Raw genomic sequence first — 21591 nt, 5'->3', positions numbered from 1 at the left:
TTTGATGAGAGACTTTCCTTTTGAATTTTCCACGGAGTTCAGTATTTTTGTGATTTTACTATAACCTATCAATACATTTATACATCGAATCATTTGGATAAAATATTCAAAGTAGATGATTCACAAATAATTTAAATTTGTTACATTATTTGCGGTTCGATGTTTTCTATCAATCTGCATTATAAAATTAAATGAACTGCAGTAAAATCTTATATACCAGGCGATTTTAATGTTTTATATATATAAACATAAAAATAAAGAAACAAAATCTTAATTGAACACAACGTTCAAACCTATGCTTTGATTGCGTTGGATAAAACCGCATTTTTTATACGTGTGCATCTAACAAATTTCGTTGTAGAGGGGTCTAAATACAGCACAAACAAATTTTTCAAATAGACCAAAAGAGTGCAAAAAATATATTTTAATATATAAAAGAAGATCTGAACAATTGACAACTTTACGACAGATTTAGCTTTTAGCAGCCAGTATGGTTTGATTTTGTCAAAATAAGCTTAAAAAAACATTGTTTATCAATTATTCACTTGCAAGTGAATATTTCGACCTCATTAAATCCGTAGTCATATGAACTTCAATTTAACCCCTCAGCTTGGGATGGATAACACGTGAATTGTATGTGTAAAGTTATTTAAAGGAAAGGTATGTCAACATTGAAAGTGAAACAAAGGCAAATCATTTGATTGACTGATTCGATCCACAGAAAATCATTCTTATATAGGTAAAATCTAAGATTAACATTTATTTTTCATCTATAATATGAAATAAAAAAGTCCTAGAATACTAGTAATCTCACAGCACGAGCTTGCTTAATCTATTTATATCTATATTTATGTTTATACATCGCTTATATGGTCATCGGGTGACTATAGAGGTCAACACTCGATAATAAATTAGATGGCGTCTAGACTAAAATACCCCCGAAACGAAGCTACGTAATTTCATGCTCGTGCTCTGTTAATGGTTTATTTAAGACTTTTGATAGTTTGGATAAATGTTTTACATTGTTATAAACCAAATATGAGTTAAAATCGGTGAACATGAATTTGACAACAAGTACCCCTTTAATCAGCCAAATCTTATACAAATAACAGGTGTACAAATAAACTTTTGATTGATTTGTACTTTATTAATGTAGTCTCTTGTTATTCTTATATTTAATCAGGTTAAATGGCTGAATAAAAATATTTAATATTGTCGGGAATTTATTTTTTTAAATGTACTCAAGTCTTTTTTTTTATGTCTTGTATGTTTATTAACACAATTGGGCTGCTAGATCCAAAGTTTTGACACCTTAACCAATCATGTATGAGGTTTATCTAGATGGCTATAAACTTAGGTTAAACCTTTCAATTACTTCAGAATCTGCCTGTACCAAGTCAGGAATATGACAGCTGTTATCCATTTGTTCTGTTTGTCAATAAAGTCTAACGTTTGTTGGGGTTTTTTTGGTCAATTTTTTTCTGACTTCCCTCATTTTGAATTTACCCTTTTAGTTATTTTGTTACATAATTTGTTGACGTTATTTTCTTTATATGGTGAATAATATTCGCTCTTTCTGTGTGACAATAACATACATTTCCCCCATGCAATAATTTTCATTGAACTCGGTTTGAAAAGAAATGGTGTTTAAACCCATTTTCGAACATTAATTATATAACTACGATACCAGTCAAAGTAGACAAAAATCATTTAAGAATCCGGAAAAAAAACCAACACTAAGCTTTAAGTTGTTTGTGTGTACTTTCCTAATTAATTCTGGTTATTCTTTGGTTAGAATGTAGACATGTTCTATTATATCATTTATTTATGTATTTATCTGTCATTGGTGTTCTAACATTTATTTTTACTGCATTCTCGTCATGTAATTATGTCACTTTAGCAGTATACAACATTGCCATAAAGCGTAGAGGATTGGCTAGCCACAAAACCAGGTTCAACCCCCATTTTTCTTAAGATGTCCTGTACCAAGTCAGGAATATGGCAGTTGTTATATATTAGTTCGTTTCTATGTATATTGCATTGTTGTTTGTTTTTGTTGCACTTTTGTGTTCTGTTATTTCGTTGTTTTCCACTTATATTTGATGTGTTTCTCTTGGTTTGAGTTAGTAACCTGGATTTATTTCTCTCAATTGATTTATGACTTTTCAACAGCGGTATTTTACGGTTGCATTTATATAAATCATAAAGAAGAGGAAGATGTCAAATTTTACTTTTGCAAAACATGATGAAAATAAAATAAAAACAGCATATGATGAGTTTTGACCAAGGATGAGAAGAACACAACCAATTGTACACTGGGTATCATTATTGATTCACTTTGATAATAACAACTGTGGTAATGTTACTAATTAACTAAATCCACACAGTGTGGTATCACGGGTGTCATTCGGTTTATCGAGAGAAATGGGCGTGAAAGAATATCTAACGGCGGTCAAGTATTGAGAGACGATCGTGAAAGTTCTGGTAACGGATCGTGAAAGGCATTTAATGTACATTCTAGTTCAGAATCTTTGAAAAAATCGCTAAATTTTCAAAACGCGGAACAAATCCGAACAAAAAAATATGTCTGTCAAAATGGTTTAACTTCCTCAACATAACTGTGAAAGAAGATAAAGAAAATATGATGTACTTTTTGAAAAAACACAAAAGGCGCAATGCGTGTCTATGAAATTAATTACAAATAACACGCTTTGTGTACCTATAATGGTCATATTTCAGAATATCATGATATATTTGAAATTTAATCTTTGGTGTATCTGATAGTGCAGTAAAATTAAAGAATGTTCTTCCATTAAAAGCGTTAATTTGTTTATGAAAACCTTGAATTTCTAGAATTTCCATCAAACTTGATCGTGAAAGATCAGGCAACGTATTTTTTCGATCGTGAAAGAAAATGCGTGACCAGACTTTATACTAGTAATCAGAAATCAGTATTTCTTTTACCATTTAATAAATCTGCAAGTGGTTGAAGCCTGTAACTATATTGATAAGGATGAACATTAAAGCTATATTTTTTTTTTCTATTCAACACTTTACCTCAAAAGTTAAAAAAAAACACCTAATAACGTGTCTTAATAAGTGTGAAAGATTCAGCTCTGTGAATCGGTCCAGTGCACTTCAGGCACACCGACACTAGTTAGCCAATAATATGGATATGCAACGTTTAAACCAAAATGTTATCCATCAGACAAAAAATCATAGCAAAAACAGCACATTTCAAAATGCTGTAATGTCTTGTTTGCTTTACTTGTGATAGAATATTTGTTGAACGTCTATAATATAAAGGGTTTTACTAGAAGTGTCAAATGCGCTTACGATTATCAATGTTTCATAAAAAAAAAAGTCAAGGTCAGATGAACCATGCCATACAGATCTCTACAAATATCCCGTACACCAAATTAATGTGTTCCGATCTTTACAGTGCCTTAGAAACTGACAAATGTAAAAGTTGTGCTTGGCCAATTCATTCGAAACATAAGGTCAAAAGTATATGAACCCTGACCGACAGCCAGACATAGACATCTATCATTTAATAAATCAAACAAAAAATTGAAGTCATCATGGTCATATAAGAAACATGCAGACAGACATGTACACCATGCACGAAACACCTTGTTGCTATTGCATACATGTATATATTCAAAAGGCCAAATAGCATAAAATAAACATTGCCGAATGATGCATGATAATGAGATCAATGTTAGTTTGCACAAGTCGAAAATATACACCGTACAATCATCACAACAGACAGTTATCATAAAGCTTAGCGAATCCTCGATACGGACTTGACCACTAAAATGAATCTTCATCCATGAAATGAGGCAAATTCAGGGTTAGGTGAATCCTGTCTGACGGACATTTAGTTTTTTGGATCCAATATACAAAATATGGGTATCCTATAACTCATGATAAGTGAGTACTTCACACGACGATAAAAAACTTCATCCTACAATCAGCCTGGGAACAGTTTATCAATATATATGTTCCTGAATCATCCAACTAATTTACAAACAACATGTTCACAAATGCCCAAATAATAATGTTAATGTATTTGCGCGTCTTGCGTACTAAATTATAATTCTATTACCTTTAATAACTATTTACGCCACGGGGTCGATGCCATTGCTGGTGAACGTTTCGTCCCCGAGGGTATCCCTAGCCTCGTTTTCAACACATCGGTGATGACATGAATATCAATAATGTGGTCATTTGATACAAATTTCTTGATTACAAAACTTAGAATTTTTCGAAAAAATTAAGGATTACCATTGTCGTATTTGGTACATCTTTTAGGAATTTTGGAACCTCCATGCTCTTCAACTTTTTACTTGTTTGTCTTAATATATATTTTGATATGAGCGTCACTGGTGAGTCTTGTGTAGATGAAACGTGCGTCTGGCGTATTGAATTATAAGCTTGGTACCTTTGAAAAAAATTTGTACTTGTACAAATAAAAAATTCCTGTTATCCCGCTTATATCCTAAAAAAGCGATGATATGGATTGGGTTTTTTTTTTGCGCAGCAGTTCATTTTAGCTCCTCTTCGAGATCTATACAAAAGTTTCAAGTGCGGGGTGTAACAACTTGCAGTTTACAATATGCATACATTGGTGGATAATATTAAATTTACTTTTTTGGCGACTGCACTACGTCCTACAGTGACATCGGAAGTTGCGTGGCACCAAATCAACATTACAGGTAAGATTTATTTTGATAACTATATCATTTCAAAATACTAAATTGAGCCAATTCTGATGGTCTTTAGATAAGAAAATAAACTATTGTATGGAATTATGCTATCCATAAAAAAATATTAAATGTTTGATTTATATTTCGCGCTTCATTCTGAAACACGCACTGTCAGCAACATGATAGTCGAAAATGTAAAAAAACAAAAACAAGACTAACTAAATGGACTGCAGGTCAAAATAAAGAAATAGTGGGGTTTTTTTTCAGAATGTTCCAGTGTGACCAATGCAACAAGACGTGTTCTAATAAAAGTAATTTGATAAGACATCTACAGCTGCATCAAAGGGACACCTTTGATTGTGAATGTGGAGATAATTTCAACACCAAACAAGCATTACTGGAACACAAGAAAAAACACCAGGATGTTAGGCCATATAATTGTACAGAAAATGGCTGTACAAAGACTTTTGCCTCAGTCAGTGGACTATGGAGTCATAAGAGACGAGTTCACAGAATGAGTATTGAAGATGGGAAAAATAAGGTACATATGGTTTAGTGACACTTCCGTTAAATTATATATTTTTCACAATTTAAAAAGGTATGACCTGTTAATATGGCTTACAAAAAATGAATAAACCGTTCATTTAATGATCACTTTCCATTCATCTGTTATATTCTACATCTAAAATACCTTTTCATTATAAAAATATCAATAAACATTGAATTTTCCAAACAAACTCAAACTATAACCATACAAACAAGGTTATACAGATTTTGCCCATGTAGTGTTTTTGGAATTTAGCTGATTTTGCCATTCTTTTTTCGATTAGTGAGTCTAATTCTTGTTCTATCCTCTATTATATTCCACCTATTCTTCAAACAATCTATGTTTAAAAACTACATTTACAACCTTTGAACTTATGTATTTACAGTGTGAAGTATGTGATAAAATATTTGGTCAGAAGGGTCATCTACAAGACCATATGCTAACCCATTACGATGTAAAAGAATTCCAGTGTGATCCTTGTAAGAAGAAATTTAAATTTCAAAGAAATGTTGCCAGACATCGAAAAAATTGCCTTAAAAAGAGAGGTATGTTATCAAAACAATAGTGTTATGAGAACAAACAAAATTTTAAAACTATAACAGTTTTCAAAACCTTTATGATTCTTTATCATCAATCAAAGATAAAATGTGTACAAGATGATTATTACAAATGGATGATAATACAATAATGAGATTTATGAAAAAGAAACAAGACGTCAAGAAAAATCTAAATATTTCACAATATACGTTAATACATTTACAATGGAATACTGTTACATCAAATTCAAAAAAAAAGAATGCACTAAATGAAATATTATATTTTCAGAAACAACAGTTGTTACATACAAATGTTCTATTTGTCCTAACGCAATATTCAAGCGAAAAAGGTACCTGGATGAGCACAAAAAGGCAGAATAACTCAACAGTATTCTTAAATAAATTTCTAAGGTAGCATGTCTCTTTGTCACTCCAAAATAACGATCTCTTAGTTGATTTCAAAGCCAACAAAATATTATTGACGTGTGTTTCTGATATTTCTAGTTCTGTTTCAGTTTCACCTGCATTATCACTGGTTTCTGTACTATGTTCTGCATTATCACTGGTTGTCGTACTATGTTCTACATTATCACTGGTTGTCGTACTATGTTCTACATTATCACTGGTTTCTGTACTATGTTCTACATTATCACTGGTTGTCGTACTATGTTCTGCATTATCACTGGTTGTCGTACTATGTTCTACATTATCACTGGTTGTCGTACTATGTTCTACATTATCACTGGTTTCTGTACTATGTTCTACATTATCACTGGTTGTCGTACTATGTTCTGCATTATCACTGGTTTCTGTACTATGTTCTGCATTATCACTGGTTGTCGTACTATGTTCTACATTATCACTGGTTTCTGTACTATGTTCTACATTATCACTGGTTTCTGTACTATGTTCTGGATTATCACCTGTTTCCGTACTACTTTCTAGTGAACATTCATCTATACAGTCTTGGTCTACCAAATTTGATTCTAAATCAGAAACCACTGTTGTTTCATTGTTTTCAATCCTAATTTCAGAAAATTCATTATCAGTTATTTGCTCGAGTACTGAAGCCAAACGTGCATTTTGTTCTCCTCCGTTGTCAGCTTTTTCCTTAGTTTGTTGTAAAAGTAGATTAATGTTGGTTGATGGTATACATTCATTGGTGATTCGTTTACACGATAAGATTTTGAAAACTGAAACATTTGTTGCAACGAATACTATCTGGCTATGATATTTGGTATTTAATGTCTTGAGATGTTTCACTATTTCCTGTTTACTCAATTTCTTAGCCTCTTTCCAGACATCTTTTTGGAGTTGTAGCTTCGTAAGCGGGTTTCTATTGCAATCCCTTGTGACAAGATTCATCCACTGCCCGTCAAAAGTTTGTACAGGCACGTGTAATCCATTCTGATGGCAAAGTTGCATGAAGTCTTCAGCAATTTTCCTCATTGTTTCGGTGCTCAGACTATAACCTCTGAGAAAATAACCAATTGGAACAGCATGTCCGGTTTCAGCATTAAATGTTCTATCTAAAGTTGAAATCAAAATTGGAATTATCTCGGAAGCTTTTTTTCGACTCAACTGATACACTTCTTTGCGTGCTTTTAATGACAACAAAAGTGCTTGAAGCAGATCGTCTACTCTCATGTCTTCATCAGCTTTTTTTTCATCTCCAACAACGTAAGGACCAGCAGATGGCTTCGAATTCTCCATAGTTACAGTACCGTATACTGATGGGAATTCACCAATGAATTCTGACTCCTCGGATTCTTCTTTGCAAAGTACTTTCATTTCTTTTGTTCTCACTGACAAACGGGATGGTGCAGTTTTGCTATCCCCGTAATAAACATCCATGGTTTCATTCAGGATTAATGCAATAAGTCTTTGCTTTACCCGTACTCTGAAAACAGTGCTGCTTTCTTCAGACCAACAAACAAAAAGGCACTCTTTACAACCTAATGCTCTCATTTCCAACATAACTTGGCAAATGTATCTTTCGGGAATCTTGTAGTAAACAGGAGTGTTGTATTTGTATACTGACATGGGGCATTTTACTTCTACGGCAAATGTGATATTTTCTGAAGTTATTACATTTTTCTGTGATGCTCGTATACTTCCGTCGGGGGACACACCAATAATATCACGACTTCCAGTTTTCACAATTCTTATACCTTCTTCGTAGGAACTTAAATTCGGAAAATATGATGGCAAAACTTTGGAATGAAGGGTAGCTAGCGCATTTATTTCATTTTCAGTTCCATGTCTCATTGCGTTTTTCTGTACATCATCTGGTTCTGGTTGTCTTTGCTGACCTACTGATTCCTGAAAAAATGCTTTCTGTTTTTTTAATCCATCAAGACCAAGTGCTTGGTGTGCTTTGCTTCCTGTCACTTTAAATGCGGCTCAGAATTCTTCCCATTTCTTGGTTCTTTGTTTTATAAGGTGTGTAGGGGTCTCTTCGTCTTCATTTATAACTTCTTTCAACGAATTGTGATCTTTTAAAGTGAAAAACGATGGTGATGCAGACAAATCAACTTTATTACAAAAGTCCATGACATATTCTTTAGATTCATTAAAGTGTGAAATAGCATTTAGGATACAGTTGTGTGCTTTACGCGCATCTGAAATTACAGCCTTTGCCCTGTATATATTTGTTTTAATCACATCAATAACGTAGGAGTAGTTTTTTCCAATTTCCTTTTCATCTTTCAGTATAAATTTATCGAGTGCTTAAGTTTGTTTGCTAATTAGTTGGCGCATGTCTTTAGTCGCAAGACTGAGATTGAAAGATACATATTTTAGGCTTGTTACAAATTCATTCTTGTCTAGTTGGCTCAGAACTGAGCCTTCGAAATGTTTTAGTCGATCATATAAATCCATTATCTGTTTATACATGGTTTGAAATTGGTCCTGTTTAATTTTCAGTGGTATTTCTTCGTATCCAAGTAAATCGACGTCACCAGAATTAGTTGTCAAACCTGGTGCCAATTTCTTACCATCAAATGTTAGTGCAAAAGAATTGGATGGATTCGTTGAAACAACTTTCTTAACCATGAAATCAAATTTACCGGGTCCTTTAATATCGGGTAGATTCAAATCTGTGTTAAGTCTCAATATGAATATGGATGGGAACGGCAAAATTAATGAGAGCGTTGTCGGGATTATACAATCCTTTGCTTGTGTGAAATGATTGGCCAGTGTTCTTATATCCAGTCATAAACCTTTGAAAACGTCCATGGAATAGAATTTTACCAATGTACCAGAACTGCTTGGTTTCTTTAAATGGATACCGCATTAATATTGTTGTGGGTGTACTCCAAAACCTTAAAATGTCACAAAACAATAAAAAGCAAATGTTTGAAAAGTCGAATTTCTTATTAGCTATTAGATTGAAAAACATTAAAAGATACTGCAGGAATCCAAACCTTGCTATTTCTTTGATAACAATTGGTAATAAGTTTACTATCTCATTCATTTCCACATCATCTTCACAATATTCGTGTGTTGCTTCTGTAATAATATTTTCATCTTCAACCTCTTCCATTGGCCCACCTTCGCTGGATTGTGTTTTTCAGCGTTTTGTCCCTCACTGTCTTTTCTTATTGCCATAGTTGTTATTTCTTTTTCTTTTCATTTTCTGAAAATATTAATACTTTGAAATGCTTAAACCGATGGAGGATATTGACCTATCTAGTCTGTCTCAATACCAATAACAAATATCAATTATCATTTAAAGGAAGAATAATGTAAACGTCTTCGTAGCATTAGATCTTTCACGATCCTTTTCACGATCTTCAAAAATGCGGTACGTGATCTTTCACGATCCAAAAAATCAATGTTGTGTAAATAGTTCTTTATTAACCAAGTTTCAGATTATATTTATACCAAATAACTATGAGAACCGTTTAATTATTTCAAATACAATGCCCTTATTTTGATAAAGGTAGTTTATCTAGTCGAATTTTTGAAAAAATCGTGTTTGTTTACATTTTTTATGTCATTGAAATGTCGAGAAGCAATCTGCCTTTTGTCGTTTTGTAATAACTGTGTACTTTTGAAACTGGATATTCTGACATACTGATCATAATGTTGAACCATTTTGACAGACAGTTTTATTTTGTCGTAATTGTGTCTGTGAAATTAATTAAATTAGAATATTTACTGACCTTTCATATGTCTTCTCGATTAAATTTCTTTCACGATCCGTTACCAGAACTTTCACGATCGTCTCTCAATTCTTGACCGCCGTTAGATATTCTTTCACACCCATTTCTCAGGATAAACCGAATGACACCCGTGGGTATGCGTGACATTTTGTTTTCTCATACTTCAGATTATATTCATTCATTCGAAACATAAGGTCAAAAGTATATGAACCCTGACCGACAGCCAGACATAGACATCTATCATTTAATAAATCAAACAAAAAATTGAAGTCATCATGGTCATATAAGAAACATGCAGACAGACATGTACACCATACACGAAACACCTTGTTGCTATTGCATACATTTATATATTCAAAAGGCCAAACAGCATAAAATAAACATTGCCGAATGATGCATGATAATGAGATCAATGTTAGTTTGCACAAGTCGAAAATATACACCGTACAATCATCACAACAGACAGTTATCATAAAGCTTAGCGAATCCTCGATACGGACTTGACCACTAAAATGAATCTTCATCCATGAAATGAGGCAAATTCAGGGTTAGGTGAATCCTGTCTGACGGACATTTAGTTTTTTGGATCCAATATACAAAATATGGGTATCCTATAACTCATGATAAGTGAGTACTTCACACGACGATAAAAAACTTCATCCTACAATCAGCCTGGGAACAGTTTATCAATATATATGTTCCTGAATCATCCAACTAATTTACAAACAACATGTTCACAAATGCCCAAATAATAATGTTAATGTATTTGCGCGTCTTGCGTACTAAATTATAATTCTATTACCTTTAATAACTATTTACGCCACGGGGTCGATGCCATTGCTGGTGAACGTTTCGTCCCCGAGGGTATCACCAGCCTCGTTTTCAACACATCGGTGATGACATGAATATCAATAATGTGGTCATTTGATACAAATTTCTTGATTACAAAACTTAGAATTTTTCGAAAAAATTAAGGATTACCATTGTCGTATTTGGTACATCTTTTAGGAATTTTGGAACCTCCATGCTCTTCAACTTTTTACTTGTTTGTCTTAATATATATTTTGATATGAGCGTCACTGGTGAGTCTTGTGTAGATGAAACGTGCGTCTGGCGTATTGAATTATAAGCTTGGTACCTTTGAAAAAAATTTGTACTTGTACAAATAAAAAATTCCTGTTATCCCGCTTATATCCTAAAAAAGCGATGATATGGATTGGGTTTTTTTTTTTTGCGCAGCAGTTCATTTTAGCTCCTCTTCGAGATCTATACAAAAGTTTCAAGTGCGGGGTGTAACAACTTGCAGTTTACAATATGCATACATTGGTGGATAATATTAAATTTACTTTTTTGGCGACTGCACTACGTCCTACAGTGACATCGGAAGTTGCGTGGCACCAAATCAACATTACAGGTAAGATTTATTTTGATAACTATATCATTCCAAAATACTAAATTGAGCCAATTCTGATGGTCTTTAGATAAGAAAATAAACTATTGTATGGAATTATGCTATCCATAAAAAAATATTAAATGTTTGATTTATATTTCGCGCTTCATTCTGAAACACGCACTGTCAGCAACATGATAGTCGAAAATGTAAAAAAACAAAAACAAGACTAACTAAATGGACTGCAGGTCAAAATAAAGAAATAGTGGGGTTTTTTTTTCAGAATGTTCCAGTGTGACCAATGCAACAAGACGTGTTCTAATAAAAGTAATTTGATAAGACATCTACAGCTGCATCAAAGGGACACCTTTGATTGTGAATGTGGAGATAATTTCAACACCAAACAAGCATTACTGGAACACAAGAAAAAACACCAGGATGATAGGCCATATAATTGTACAGAAAATGGCTGTACAAAGACTTTTGCCTCAGTCAGTGGACTATGGAGTCATAAGAGACGAGTTCACAGAATGAGTATTGAAGATGGGAAAAATAAGGTACATATGGTTTAGTGACACTTCCGTTAAATTATATATTTTTCACAATTTAAAAAGGTATGACCTGTTAATATGGCTTACAAAAAATGAATAAACCGTTCATTTAATGATCACTTTCCATTCATCTGTTATATTCTACATCTAAAATACCTTTTCATTATAAAAATATCAATAAACATTGAATTTTCCAAACAAACTCAAACTATAACCATACAAACAAGGTTATACAGATTTTGCCCATGTAGTGTTTTTGGAATTTAGCTGATTTTGCCATTCTTTTTTCGATTAGTGAGTCTAATTCTTGTTCTATCCTCTATTATATTCCACCTATTCTTCAAACAATCTGTGTTTAAAAACTACATTTACAACCTTTGAACTTATGTATTTACAGTGTGAAGTATGTGATAAAATATTTGGTCAGAAGGGTCATCTACAAGACCATATGCTAACCCATTACGATGTAAAAGAATTCCAGTGTGATCTTTGTAAGAAGAAATTTAAATTTCAAAGAAATGTTGCCAGACATCGAAAAAATTGCCTTAAAAAGAGAGGTATGTTATCAAAACAATAGTGTTATGAGAACAAACAAAATTTTAAAACTATAACAGTTTTCAAAACCTTTATGATTCTTTATCATCAATCAAAGATAAAATGTGTACAAGATGATTATTACAAATGGATGATAATACAATAATGAGATTTATGAAAAAGAAACAAGAAGTCAAGAAAAATCTAAATATTTCACAATATACGTTAATACATTTACAATGGAATACTGTTACATCAAATTCAAAAAAAAAGAATGCACTAAATGAAATATTATATTTTCAGAAACAACAGTTGTTACATACAAATGTTCTATTTGTCCTAACGCAATATTCAAGCGAAAAAGGTACCTGGATGAGCACAAAAAGGCAGAATAACTCTACAGTATTCTTAAATAAATTTCTAAGGTAGCATGTCTCTTTGTCACTCCAAAATAACGATCTCTTAGTTGATTTCAAAGCCAACAAAATATTATTGACGTGTGTTTCTGATATTTCTAGTTCTGTTTCAGTTTCACCTGCATTATCACTGGTTTCTGTACTATGTTCTACATTATCACTGGTTGTCGTACTATGTTCTACATTATCACTGGTTGTCGTACTATGTTCTGCATTATCACTGGTTGTCGTACTATGTTCTACATTATCACTGGTTTCTGTACTATGTTCTGCATTATCACTGGTTGTCGTACTATGTTCTACATTATCACTGGTTGTCGTACTATGTTCTACATTATCACTGGTTTCTGTACTATGTTCTACATTATCACTGGTTGTCGTACTATGTTCTACATTATCACTGGTTTCTGTACTATGTTCTACATTATCACTGGTTGTCGTACTATGTTCTACATTATCACTGGTTGTCGTACTATGTTCTGCATTATCACTGGTTGTCGTACTATGTTCTGCATTATCACTGGTTTCTGTACTATGTTCTGCATTATCACTGGTTGTCGTACTATGTTCTACATTATCACTGGTTTCTGTACTATGTTCTACATTATCACTGGTTTCTGTACTATGTTCTGCATTATCACTGGTTGTCGTACTATGTTCTACATTATCACTGGTTTCTGTACTATGTTCTACATTATCACTGGTTTCCGTACTATGTTCTGGATTATCACCTGTTTCCGTACTACTTTCTAGTGAACATTCATCTATACAGTCTTGGTCTACCAAATTTGATTCTAAATCAGAAACCACTGTTGTTTCATTGTTTTCAATCCTAATTTCAGAAAATTCATTATCAGTTATTTGCTCGAGTACTGAAGCCAAAAGTGCATTTTGTTCTCCTCCGTTGTCAGCTTTTTCCTTAGTTTGTTGTAAAAGTAGATTAATGTTGGTTGATGGTATACATTCATTGGTGCTTCGTTTACACGATAAGATTTTGAAAACTGAAACATTTGTTGCAACGAATACTATCTGGCTATGATATTTGGTATTTAATGTCTTGAGATGTTTCACTATTTCCTGTTTACTCAATTTCTTAGCCTCTTTCCAGACATCTTTTTGGAGTTGTAGCTTCGTAAGCGGGTTTCTATTGCAATCCCTTGTGACAAGATTCATCCACTGCCCGTCAAAAGTTTGTACAGGCACGTGTAATCCATTCTGATGGCAAAGTTGCATGAAGTCTTCAGCAATTTTCCTCATTGTTTCGGTGCTCAGACTATAACCTCTGAGAAAATAACCAATTGGAACAGCATGTCCGGTTTCAGCATTAAATGTTCTATCTAAAGTTGAAATCAAAATTGGAATTATCTCGGAAGCTTTTTTTCGACTCAACTGATACACTTCTTTGCGTGCTTTTAATGACAACAAAAGTGCTTGAAGCAGATCGTCTACTCTCATGTCTTCATCAGCTTTTTTTTCATCTCCAACAACGTAAGGACCAGCAGATGGCTTCGAATTCTCCATAGTTACAGTACCGTATACTGATGGGAATTCACCAATGAATTCTGACTCCTCGGATACTTCTTTGCAAAGTACTTTCATTTCTTTTGTTCTCACTGACAAACGGGATGGTGCAGTTTTGCTATCCCCGTAATAAACATCCATGGTTTCATTCAGGATTAATGCAATAAGTCTTTGCTTTACCCGTACTCTGAAAACAGTGCTGCTTTCTTCAGACCAACAAACAAAAAGGCACTCTTTACAACCTAATGCTCTCATTTCCAACATAACTTGGCAAATGTATCTTTCGGGAATCTTGTAGTAAACAGGAGTGTTGTATTTGTATACTGACATGGGGCATTTTACTTCTACGGCAAATGTGATATTTTCTGAAGTTATTACATTTTTCTGTGATGCTCGTATACTTCCGTCGGGGGACACACCAATAATATCACGACTTCCAGTTTTCACAATTCTTATACCTTCTTCGTAGGAACTTAAATTCGGAAAATATGATGGCAAAACTTTGGAATGAAGGGTAGCTAGCGCATTTATTTCATTTTCAGTTCCATGTCTCATTGCGTTTTTCTGTACATCATCTGGTTCTGGTTGTCTTTGCTGACCTACTGATTCCTGAAAAAATGCTTTCTGTTTTTTTAATCCATCAAGACCAAGTGCTTGGTGTGCTTTGCTTCCTGTCACTTTAAATGCGGCTCAGAATTCTTCCCATTTCTTGGTTCTTTGTTTTATAAGGTGTGTAGGGGTCTCTTCGTCTTCATTTATAACTTCTTTCAACGAATTGTGATCTTTTAAAGTGAAAAACGATGGTGATGCAGACAAATCAACTTTATTACAAAAGTCCATGACATATTCTTTAGATTCATTAAAGTGTGAAATAGCATTTAGGATACAGTTGTGTGCTTTAAGCGCATCTGAAATTACAGCCTTTGCCCTGTATATATTTGTTTTAATCACATCAATAACGTAGGAGTAGTTTTTTCCAATTTCCTTTTCATCTTTCAGTATAAATTTATCGAGTGCTTAAGTTTGTTTGCTAATTAGTTGGCGCATGTCTTTAGTCGCAAGACTGAGATTGAAAGATACATATTTTAGGCTTGTTACAAATTCATTCTTGTCTAGTTGGCTCAGAACTGAGCCTTCGAAATGTTTTAGTCGATCATATAAATCCATTATCTGTTTATACATGGTTTGAAATTGGTCCTGTTTAATTTTCAGTGGTATTTCTTCGTATCCAAGTAAATCGACGTCACCAGAATTAGTTGTCAAACCTGGTGCCAATTTCTTACCATCAAATGTTAGTGCAAAAGAATTGGATGGATTCGTTGAAACAACTTTCTTAACCATGAAATCAAATTTACCGGGTCCTTTAATATCGGGTAGATTCAAATCTGTGTTAAAAGTCTCAATATGAATATGGCTGGGAACGGCAAAATTAATGAGCGTTTCACGATCTTCAAAAATGCGGTACGTGATCTTTCACGATCCAAAAAATCAATGTTGTGTAAATAGTTCTTTATTAACCAAGTTTCAGATTATATTTATACCAAATAACTATGAGAACCGTTTAATTATTTCAAATACAATGCCCTTATTTTGATAAAGGTAGTTTATCTAGTCGAATTTTTGAAAAAATCGTGTTTGTTTACATTTTTTATGTCATTGAAATGTCGAGAAGCAATCTGCCTTTTGTCGTTTTGTAATAACTGTGTACTTTTGAAACTGGATATTCTGACATACTGATCATAATGTTGAACCATTTTGACAGACAGTTTTATTTTGTCGTAATTGTGTCTGTGAAATTAATTAAATTAGAATATTTACTGACCTTTCATATGTCTTCTCGATTAAATTTCTTTCACGATCCGTTACCAGAACTTTCACGATCGTCTCTCAATTCTTGACCGCCGTTAGATATTCTTTCACACCCATTTCTCAGGATAAACCGAATGACACCCGTGGGTATGCGTGACATTTTGTTTTCTCATACTTCAGATTAATTTTAATGTACCAAATAATCACACATCCTTTACTTACGAAATTCAACTCTAGATCTGGAAGCCATATACAAATGTCAAAAAGAGAACAAAATTTATTGTGAAAAATACTTTAATAAAATGCACGATACTACAAAAATAACATGAGTAACAATATTAGAAAAATAGAAGTATAAATGTAAATGCATGCATTATGTACAATCAACAGATCATTATATAATTTGTGTTTTTACAGAAAACAGAAAACAACATAAAGTACATGCAAAATCAATACTGTATTCAGAGTGTGAGATATAAATAGTTTATAGTGTAAAAGGATGTACGAAAAAATGAAAGATAAATCTAGAGCAAGAAACATTTGAGAGATGAGGGGAAAAGGCACATATCAAAATCCCAATCAACCTTAAATACAAATTTAAAAAATACTTATGCTATTCTTTTTAATTTTTGATATATACAACCATCCACCAATGACTAATTATAAGTACCTTACAACCCACCAGTAGCCTTAACCTCCTTTAAAATCAATTAAAAAAACAACCCAAAATAAGAAATTTCAGCAAATGGTTACAATGCACAAATTTCAACTGATTTTCCAAAATCTGACTGATCAATAGTAATAGCATCTTCAACATTTTATCCATAACAATTAATACTTTTCAACTAAGAGCATGAGTATGTTGACAAAGACATTAACATATTGGTAAAGGTAATAAAAATCTCAATGTTAATATAATATCAAATTATTGTCAATGCAAATATCATACAAATATGCATATCTATAATAAAACATTATTACTTCAATAATGTAATATAATAAATCATACAAATATATTCATAAAAATCATAAAGTCTCTAACAACATTAAACAATAACCAAAATAAACTCCAAAAATGATAAAGTTATAAGCAAGGGTTGTTTCAACAAATTATACATACCTGCCAACTTTTCAAAATGACCATGGGAGTTTTACATGTGAGATGGTTCTTATAGTTCTAAAAACCCTTCAAAGGGCCTTCAAATGTTATTTTTTGGCTTCTTCATACATTTCACAGCCTAGAACCATTATAAAACTAACTGTTTGTCTTAACTTTTAGACAAATTTTGTCTTTTAAATTTTTCATGGTTGAGCTTTCATGGGGGAAATCCCCCACAAATAGTGACAGCTGGTAGGTATTCAAATAATTATACATAAATATACATAAAAAGGAAAACTATTATTTTAGTGGTTAGATTGCAGAAGTCTATTCAGCTTAAAAATACATATGGTGGAATTTTTACCTTGACAACCATCTTACAAAAGTAATGTCATTTTATTCTAAATGAAATGAAGAAAATTAAACTTGATTTTAATTTCATCAAATAAAAGTTGAAATTGGTGTCACATATCTTCCGCCATTTCAGCTTACAAATAAGTGTGATCTTTAAAATTCTAAATACTTCCTTTTCCTTGAGTCTACTTTCATATTTTCAATAACAATAACATTAAATATTGTATGCAACTATATATAAAATATCACTAAAGAACAACAATTCACAAAAAAAAAACTGCAAGACCTGAGAGCATCTTTGCATAGGCACAATATATTCAAGAGGAATGTACAATTTTTTATAAAAAATATTAAACTTTCAGATCTGACATTATTTACAAAGCAGTAAATAGAAATATGATGAGAGTACAATTAATCACAGATACAAGCTCTTCAGATTTCTTATAAAGTCTTTGGTACAAAGGTTTCTTTAACAATGCTTTCATATTCTGAACAGTAGAAACCTGTTTAGTTATGTAGTTTTCAAAATCCCTAAACTAACCAATGAAATCAATAAATATTGGAACACAATTAAACATTTTGAGAATTCATTTTGTGATCCAATACTTTCTCATTGAGCATATGTTATAAAAAAACAAAGCAGAAATGTGTATTTGTTGTAAAATATTACTGATCTTTTTTCTTCTCCACTGTTAACTCATTATTGTATTGTAATTGTATGCTGGTGTTTCAATCTCATTGGTACTTAAGATCTGTTCCAATCATCAGTGTGTCCTATAAAACATACCAAATAGTAAATAGTATTAAAGTAATCTAACAAACAGTATATTTCTTTCATGAGGAGGGGGCAGGACCTTTTTCGGGACATCAGGATCGGGTGTTTTTAAGCTCAGGATTTTGGGATTGATCATTTCAGGATTCCGGAACTCTTTTTTCGATTTTCGGGATGTCAGGATTTAAATTTCTTTAAATTCAGGACCTCCGGATTTCATGTTTTTAAGCGAAGGATTTTGGGATCAGGACCTCTCCAACACCCAACCCTCTTTTCCCCTCTTTCATGGGTATTATATACATATGTTTTCTATGATGTGTCTTGTGTACTATTATTTGTCTGTTTGTCTCTTTCTTAGCCATTGCGTTGTCATTTTATTTTCAATCTATGAGTTTGAAAGTCCCTCTGAATTCTTTTGCCCCTCTTATATATATAAATGTATGGGGTATAAGAGGTAAAAAAAATTCTGATCAACCATTTATAATGATTTACCCCCATAAACTAATTTAACCAAAACTTCACTTGAAACTGGCTACAAGGATAAATATGGGTTACATCCAGACAAAAAAAATCTAATTTCAGGTTTTCTTATTATCAATCTTCTCCAAAGTTTTGATGAGTTTAAATTTCATCAAAAGTTTGTTTCAAGTTTCAATTGAGGAAAATCGGCTTAGAAATGAATATCTTTTCCTATCAACAATAGTTTATATAGAATACATTTACAAATCCATTCTCCAAGAGGAAGTCAATCATATCATATTTTTCTTTTCATTTTTAATTTTTGTACAACTTTCTTAGATCGATATTGTCTTGGTACTATTTTGTTTTCCTTTGTTGATTGCTATCTTAAATTTCAACTCAATAAGTTATATGTAAAGTACTAACCTTAGCAAGTGTGACTTCTGTGTTGACAAAATGTACATTGTCTGTCACTGGTAGGGGTATACCTTTAGCACCAAGCTCTACAAAATAATATACTTTAATCATTAAACAATGCATAACAAGAATTCTGTTGTTTGGTATAAATTATAATGATACTAATTACTTAAGTTCTGCTTATTTTATAACTCTTGTCTTATATATGGATAACAAGATACATTCCCTGTATGCAAGTTTACTTGTATACTGGAGCATAACTGATTATTCCCTTCCATTGAAACAAGGATATTTTGACTATGATTAGAATTGGGCAGTGTTGAAAAATTACAAACTAATGACAAACAGGAAGTGGCTGCTTGAAAAATGTTAAAATTGCTTACAAGCTACAACTCAACAGGTCAAGTAATAAATATCTAAAAACAATTTGATAAGATGTTTTTAATGAAATTGCATTGTGGATTTCCCTATGAATATTTTGTTGTACTATAAAAAGGTTTTGCATTGGTTATTATCTAAAAAAAATATTCAAACCTACTCAGCATCATTTTTACAAGAGAAAAAGTACAGACTGTGTCCATAAATATGTGCCCATAATGTTATATCAAGAAAAACGGCAAGTTCTGAAAACATCCATGCTTGTTTTTATCAAACTGAACCATTGCTTGCACATAGCTTTTTCCCTATAAGAATAAAACAGTGTTTACATAATTTTAAAATAAATGCACTATACATGTAAATAAATCTTTACTTACTATTCAACTGTGGTTCAGCAAATGCAAGTATTGCTGTGTTAGCTATAAAGTTCAACACTGTATCCTAAAATATAGAACATGCATTGTGTTATTAAGATAAGTGATGTTTTACTAAAACTTGCTTCATTTGTTCGTTTAGATTCTGAAAATTTTACAGAATGTCTGTACATAAGTGTGTGGGAATTCTCGCTACATTTAAGACCCATTGGTGGCCTTCAGCTGTAGTCTGCTCTATGGTCGGGTGGTTGTCACTTTGACACATTCCCCATTTCCTTTCTCAATTTTATTACATAAATTTAACATAAGTTATCTTTGATGTATAGAAAAGTTAGCTTGTAACTCAAATTCCCTAGTATAAATCAAGTCTTGTGTCTTCCAAAGAATCAATATTTGAATTTTTATTAACCAAGGCCTTTCTTCATTAAGCACACAAAATGTTTTTGTCATCCAAAGTTTCCCCCGTTCCCTCTGACATCCTGGTACTAGAGATTAAAATTACTCTGATCTGTCCAATGTTAAACTTGACAACATTATGAAGTTTGAAAAGGAAAAAAGGAAAAACATACATTTAAAAAAATACATTTGACCAGCAAACACAACATTGTTGGCATCCAAGGTCCCTATTTCATTCTCCCAATCCCTTCTCAGATTTTATACTTACACTTATCTGTCCAACATTAGACTTGACAACATGAAGTTTGAGTCTGTAAAAAGTGAGAGAGAAAAAAATTATTAATAAAGTTTCAATACTTATTAACATAAATGTTTGAGAAGCAAATGATAAGGTGCTAAAATTGTACTAAGGGATTTAGAATAACTCAAATAATATATTTTTGGCACCATTTTTCCAAATTTCAAAAAATTTAATTCACAAAAATGCAGATGATGATTTGTACTGTATAAGGTTAGAATAAACTAGATTTTAATATTTTTTTTCATTATTATGGGCCGCGGATGGAAGATATTCATATAAACATTAGATTAAACACATTTTTTAAAAGCTTATTGATCTGTAAAGTAGGGCAATAAACTTACAAACTGAATAAGTCACTCATTCAAAGTGTGTGTGTTAATTTCTCTTTTAATAAGATAACCAGTCTTGCTCTTTAAACTAAATGCTGTATTCATACAGATACATCCTTTTACAATATCAATGATATTCATAAATTGATATATTAATAAACCGTTTTGAATATTCTATATATATAACAAGATCCAAGGATTTAATTACATAATGTCCTTAATTTTATAAATAATGATAATATAAAGATTTATTATTACTCACTTCATATCACTTATACTTCCATAAATCTTCTCACTCTTCACATTCAGTGAAACAGATGCAGTCATTGTCTAAAACACAGGATAAAATAAGTATTTCATACTTGAAGAATTTAAACATAACAAGCGAAACTGAGAGCTACTGCTCACTGATGATACCCCCGCCGCAAGTGGATAATATTAATAGTGTAAAAATATGCAAGTGCTCGGTAAACAGGAAGTTGTCGAGTGATGAATCTGAAAAGGCATCACACGGTATAGCTGACTTATATAAT

General features: G+C 32.3%; 3 protein-coding genes across 3 annotated transcripts in view; 2 read left to right on the top strand and 1 right to left on the bottom strand.

The window, feature by feature from the left end:
• Window positions 1-4977: 4977 nt before the first annotated feature.
• Window positions 4978-5821, top strand: LOC134722923 (zinc finger protein 320-like). The gene is made up of 2 exons (XM_063586557.1): window positions 4978-5250; window positions 5642-5821. The coding sequence occupies exons 1-2, from the start codon at window positions 4978-4980 to the stop codon at window positions 5819-5821; spliced, it is 453 nt and encodes a 150-aa protein (XP_063442627.1).
• A 5811-nt stretch (window positions 5822-11632) lies between these two features.
• LOC134722922 (zinc finger protein 320-like) lies at window positions 11633-12476 on the top strand. The gene is made up of 2 exons (XM_063586556.1): window positions 11633-11905; window positions 12297-12476. The coding sequence occupies exons 1-2, from the start codon at window positions 11633-11635 to the stop codon at window positions 12474-12476; spliced, it is 453 nt and encodes a 150-aa protein (XP_063442626.1).
• A 5129-nt stretch (window positions 12477-17605) lies between these two features.
• Window positions 17606-21591, bottom strand: part of LOC134721702 (bactericidal permeability-increasing protein-like) — a 31155-nt gene continuing 27169 nt past the window's right edge. Inside the window, exons 11-15 of the mRNA XM_063584872.1 lie at window positions 21321-21388; window positions 20697-20739; window positions 20036-20099; window positions 19290-19366; window positions 17606-18406 (exon numbers count right to left, since the gene is read on the bottom strand). Of these exons, the coding sequence (XP_063440942.1) occupies window positions 18368-18406; window positions 19290-19366; window positions 20036-20099; window positions 20697-20739; window positions 21321-21388 (291 nt within the window). The 3' untranslated portion in view covers window positions 17606-18367. The remainder of the gene's footprint in view (window positions 18407-19289; window positions 19367-20035; window positions 20100-20696; window positions 20740-21320; window positions 21389-21591) is intronic.

The sequence above is a fragment of the Mytilus trossulus genome, chromosome 6 (genome assembly GCF_036588685.1).
Source record: "Mytilus trossulus isolate FHL-02 chromosome 6, PNRI_Mtr1.1.1.hap1, whole genome shotgun sequence".
Taxonomy (NCBI): Eukaryota; Metazoa; Mollusca; class Bivalvia; order Mytilida; family Mytilidae; genus Mytilus; species Mytilus trossulus.
Note: the sequence above shows the minus strand (reverse complement) of the source record. Positions and strands in the feature narration are given on the sequence as shown.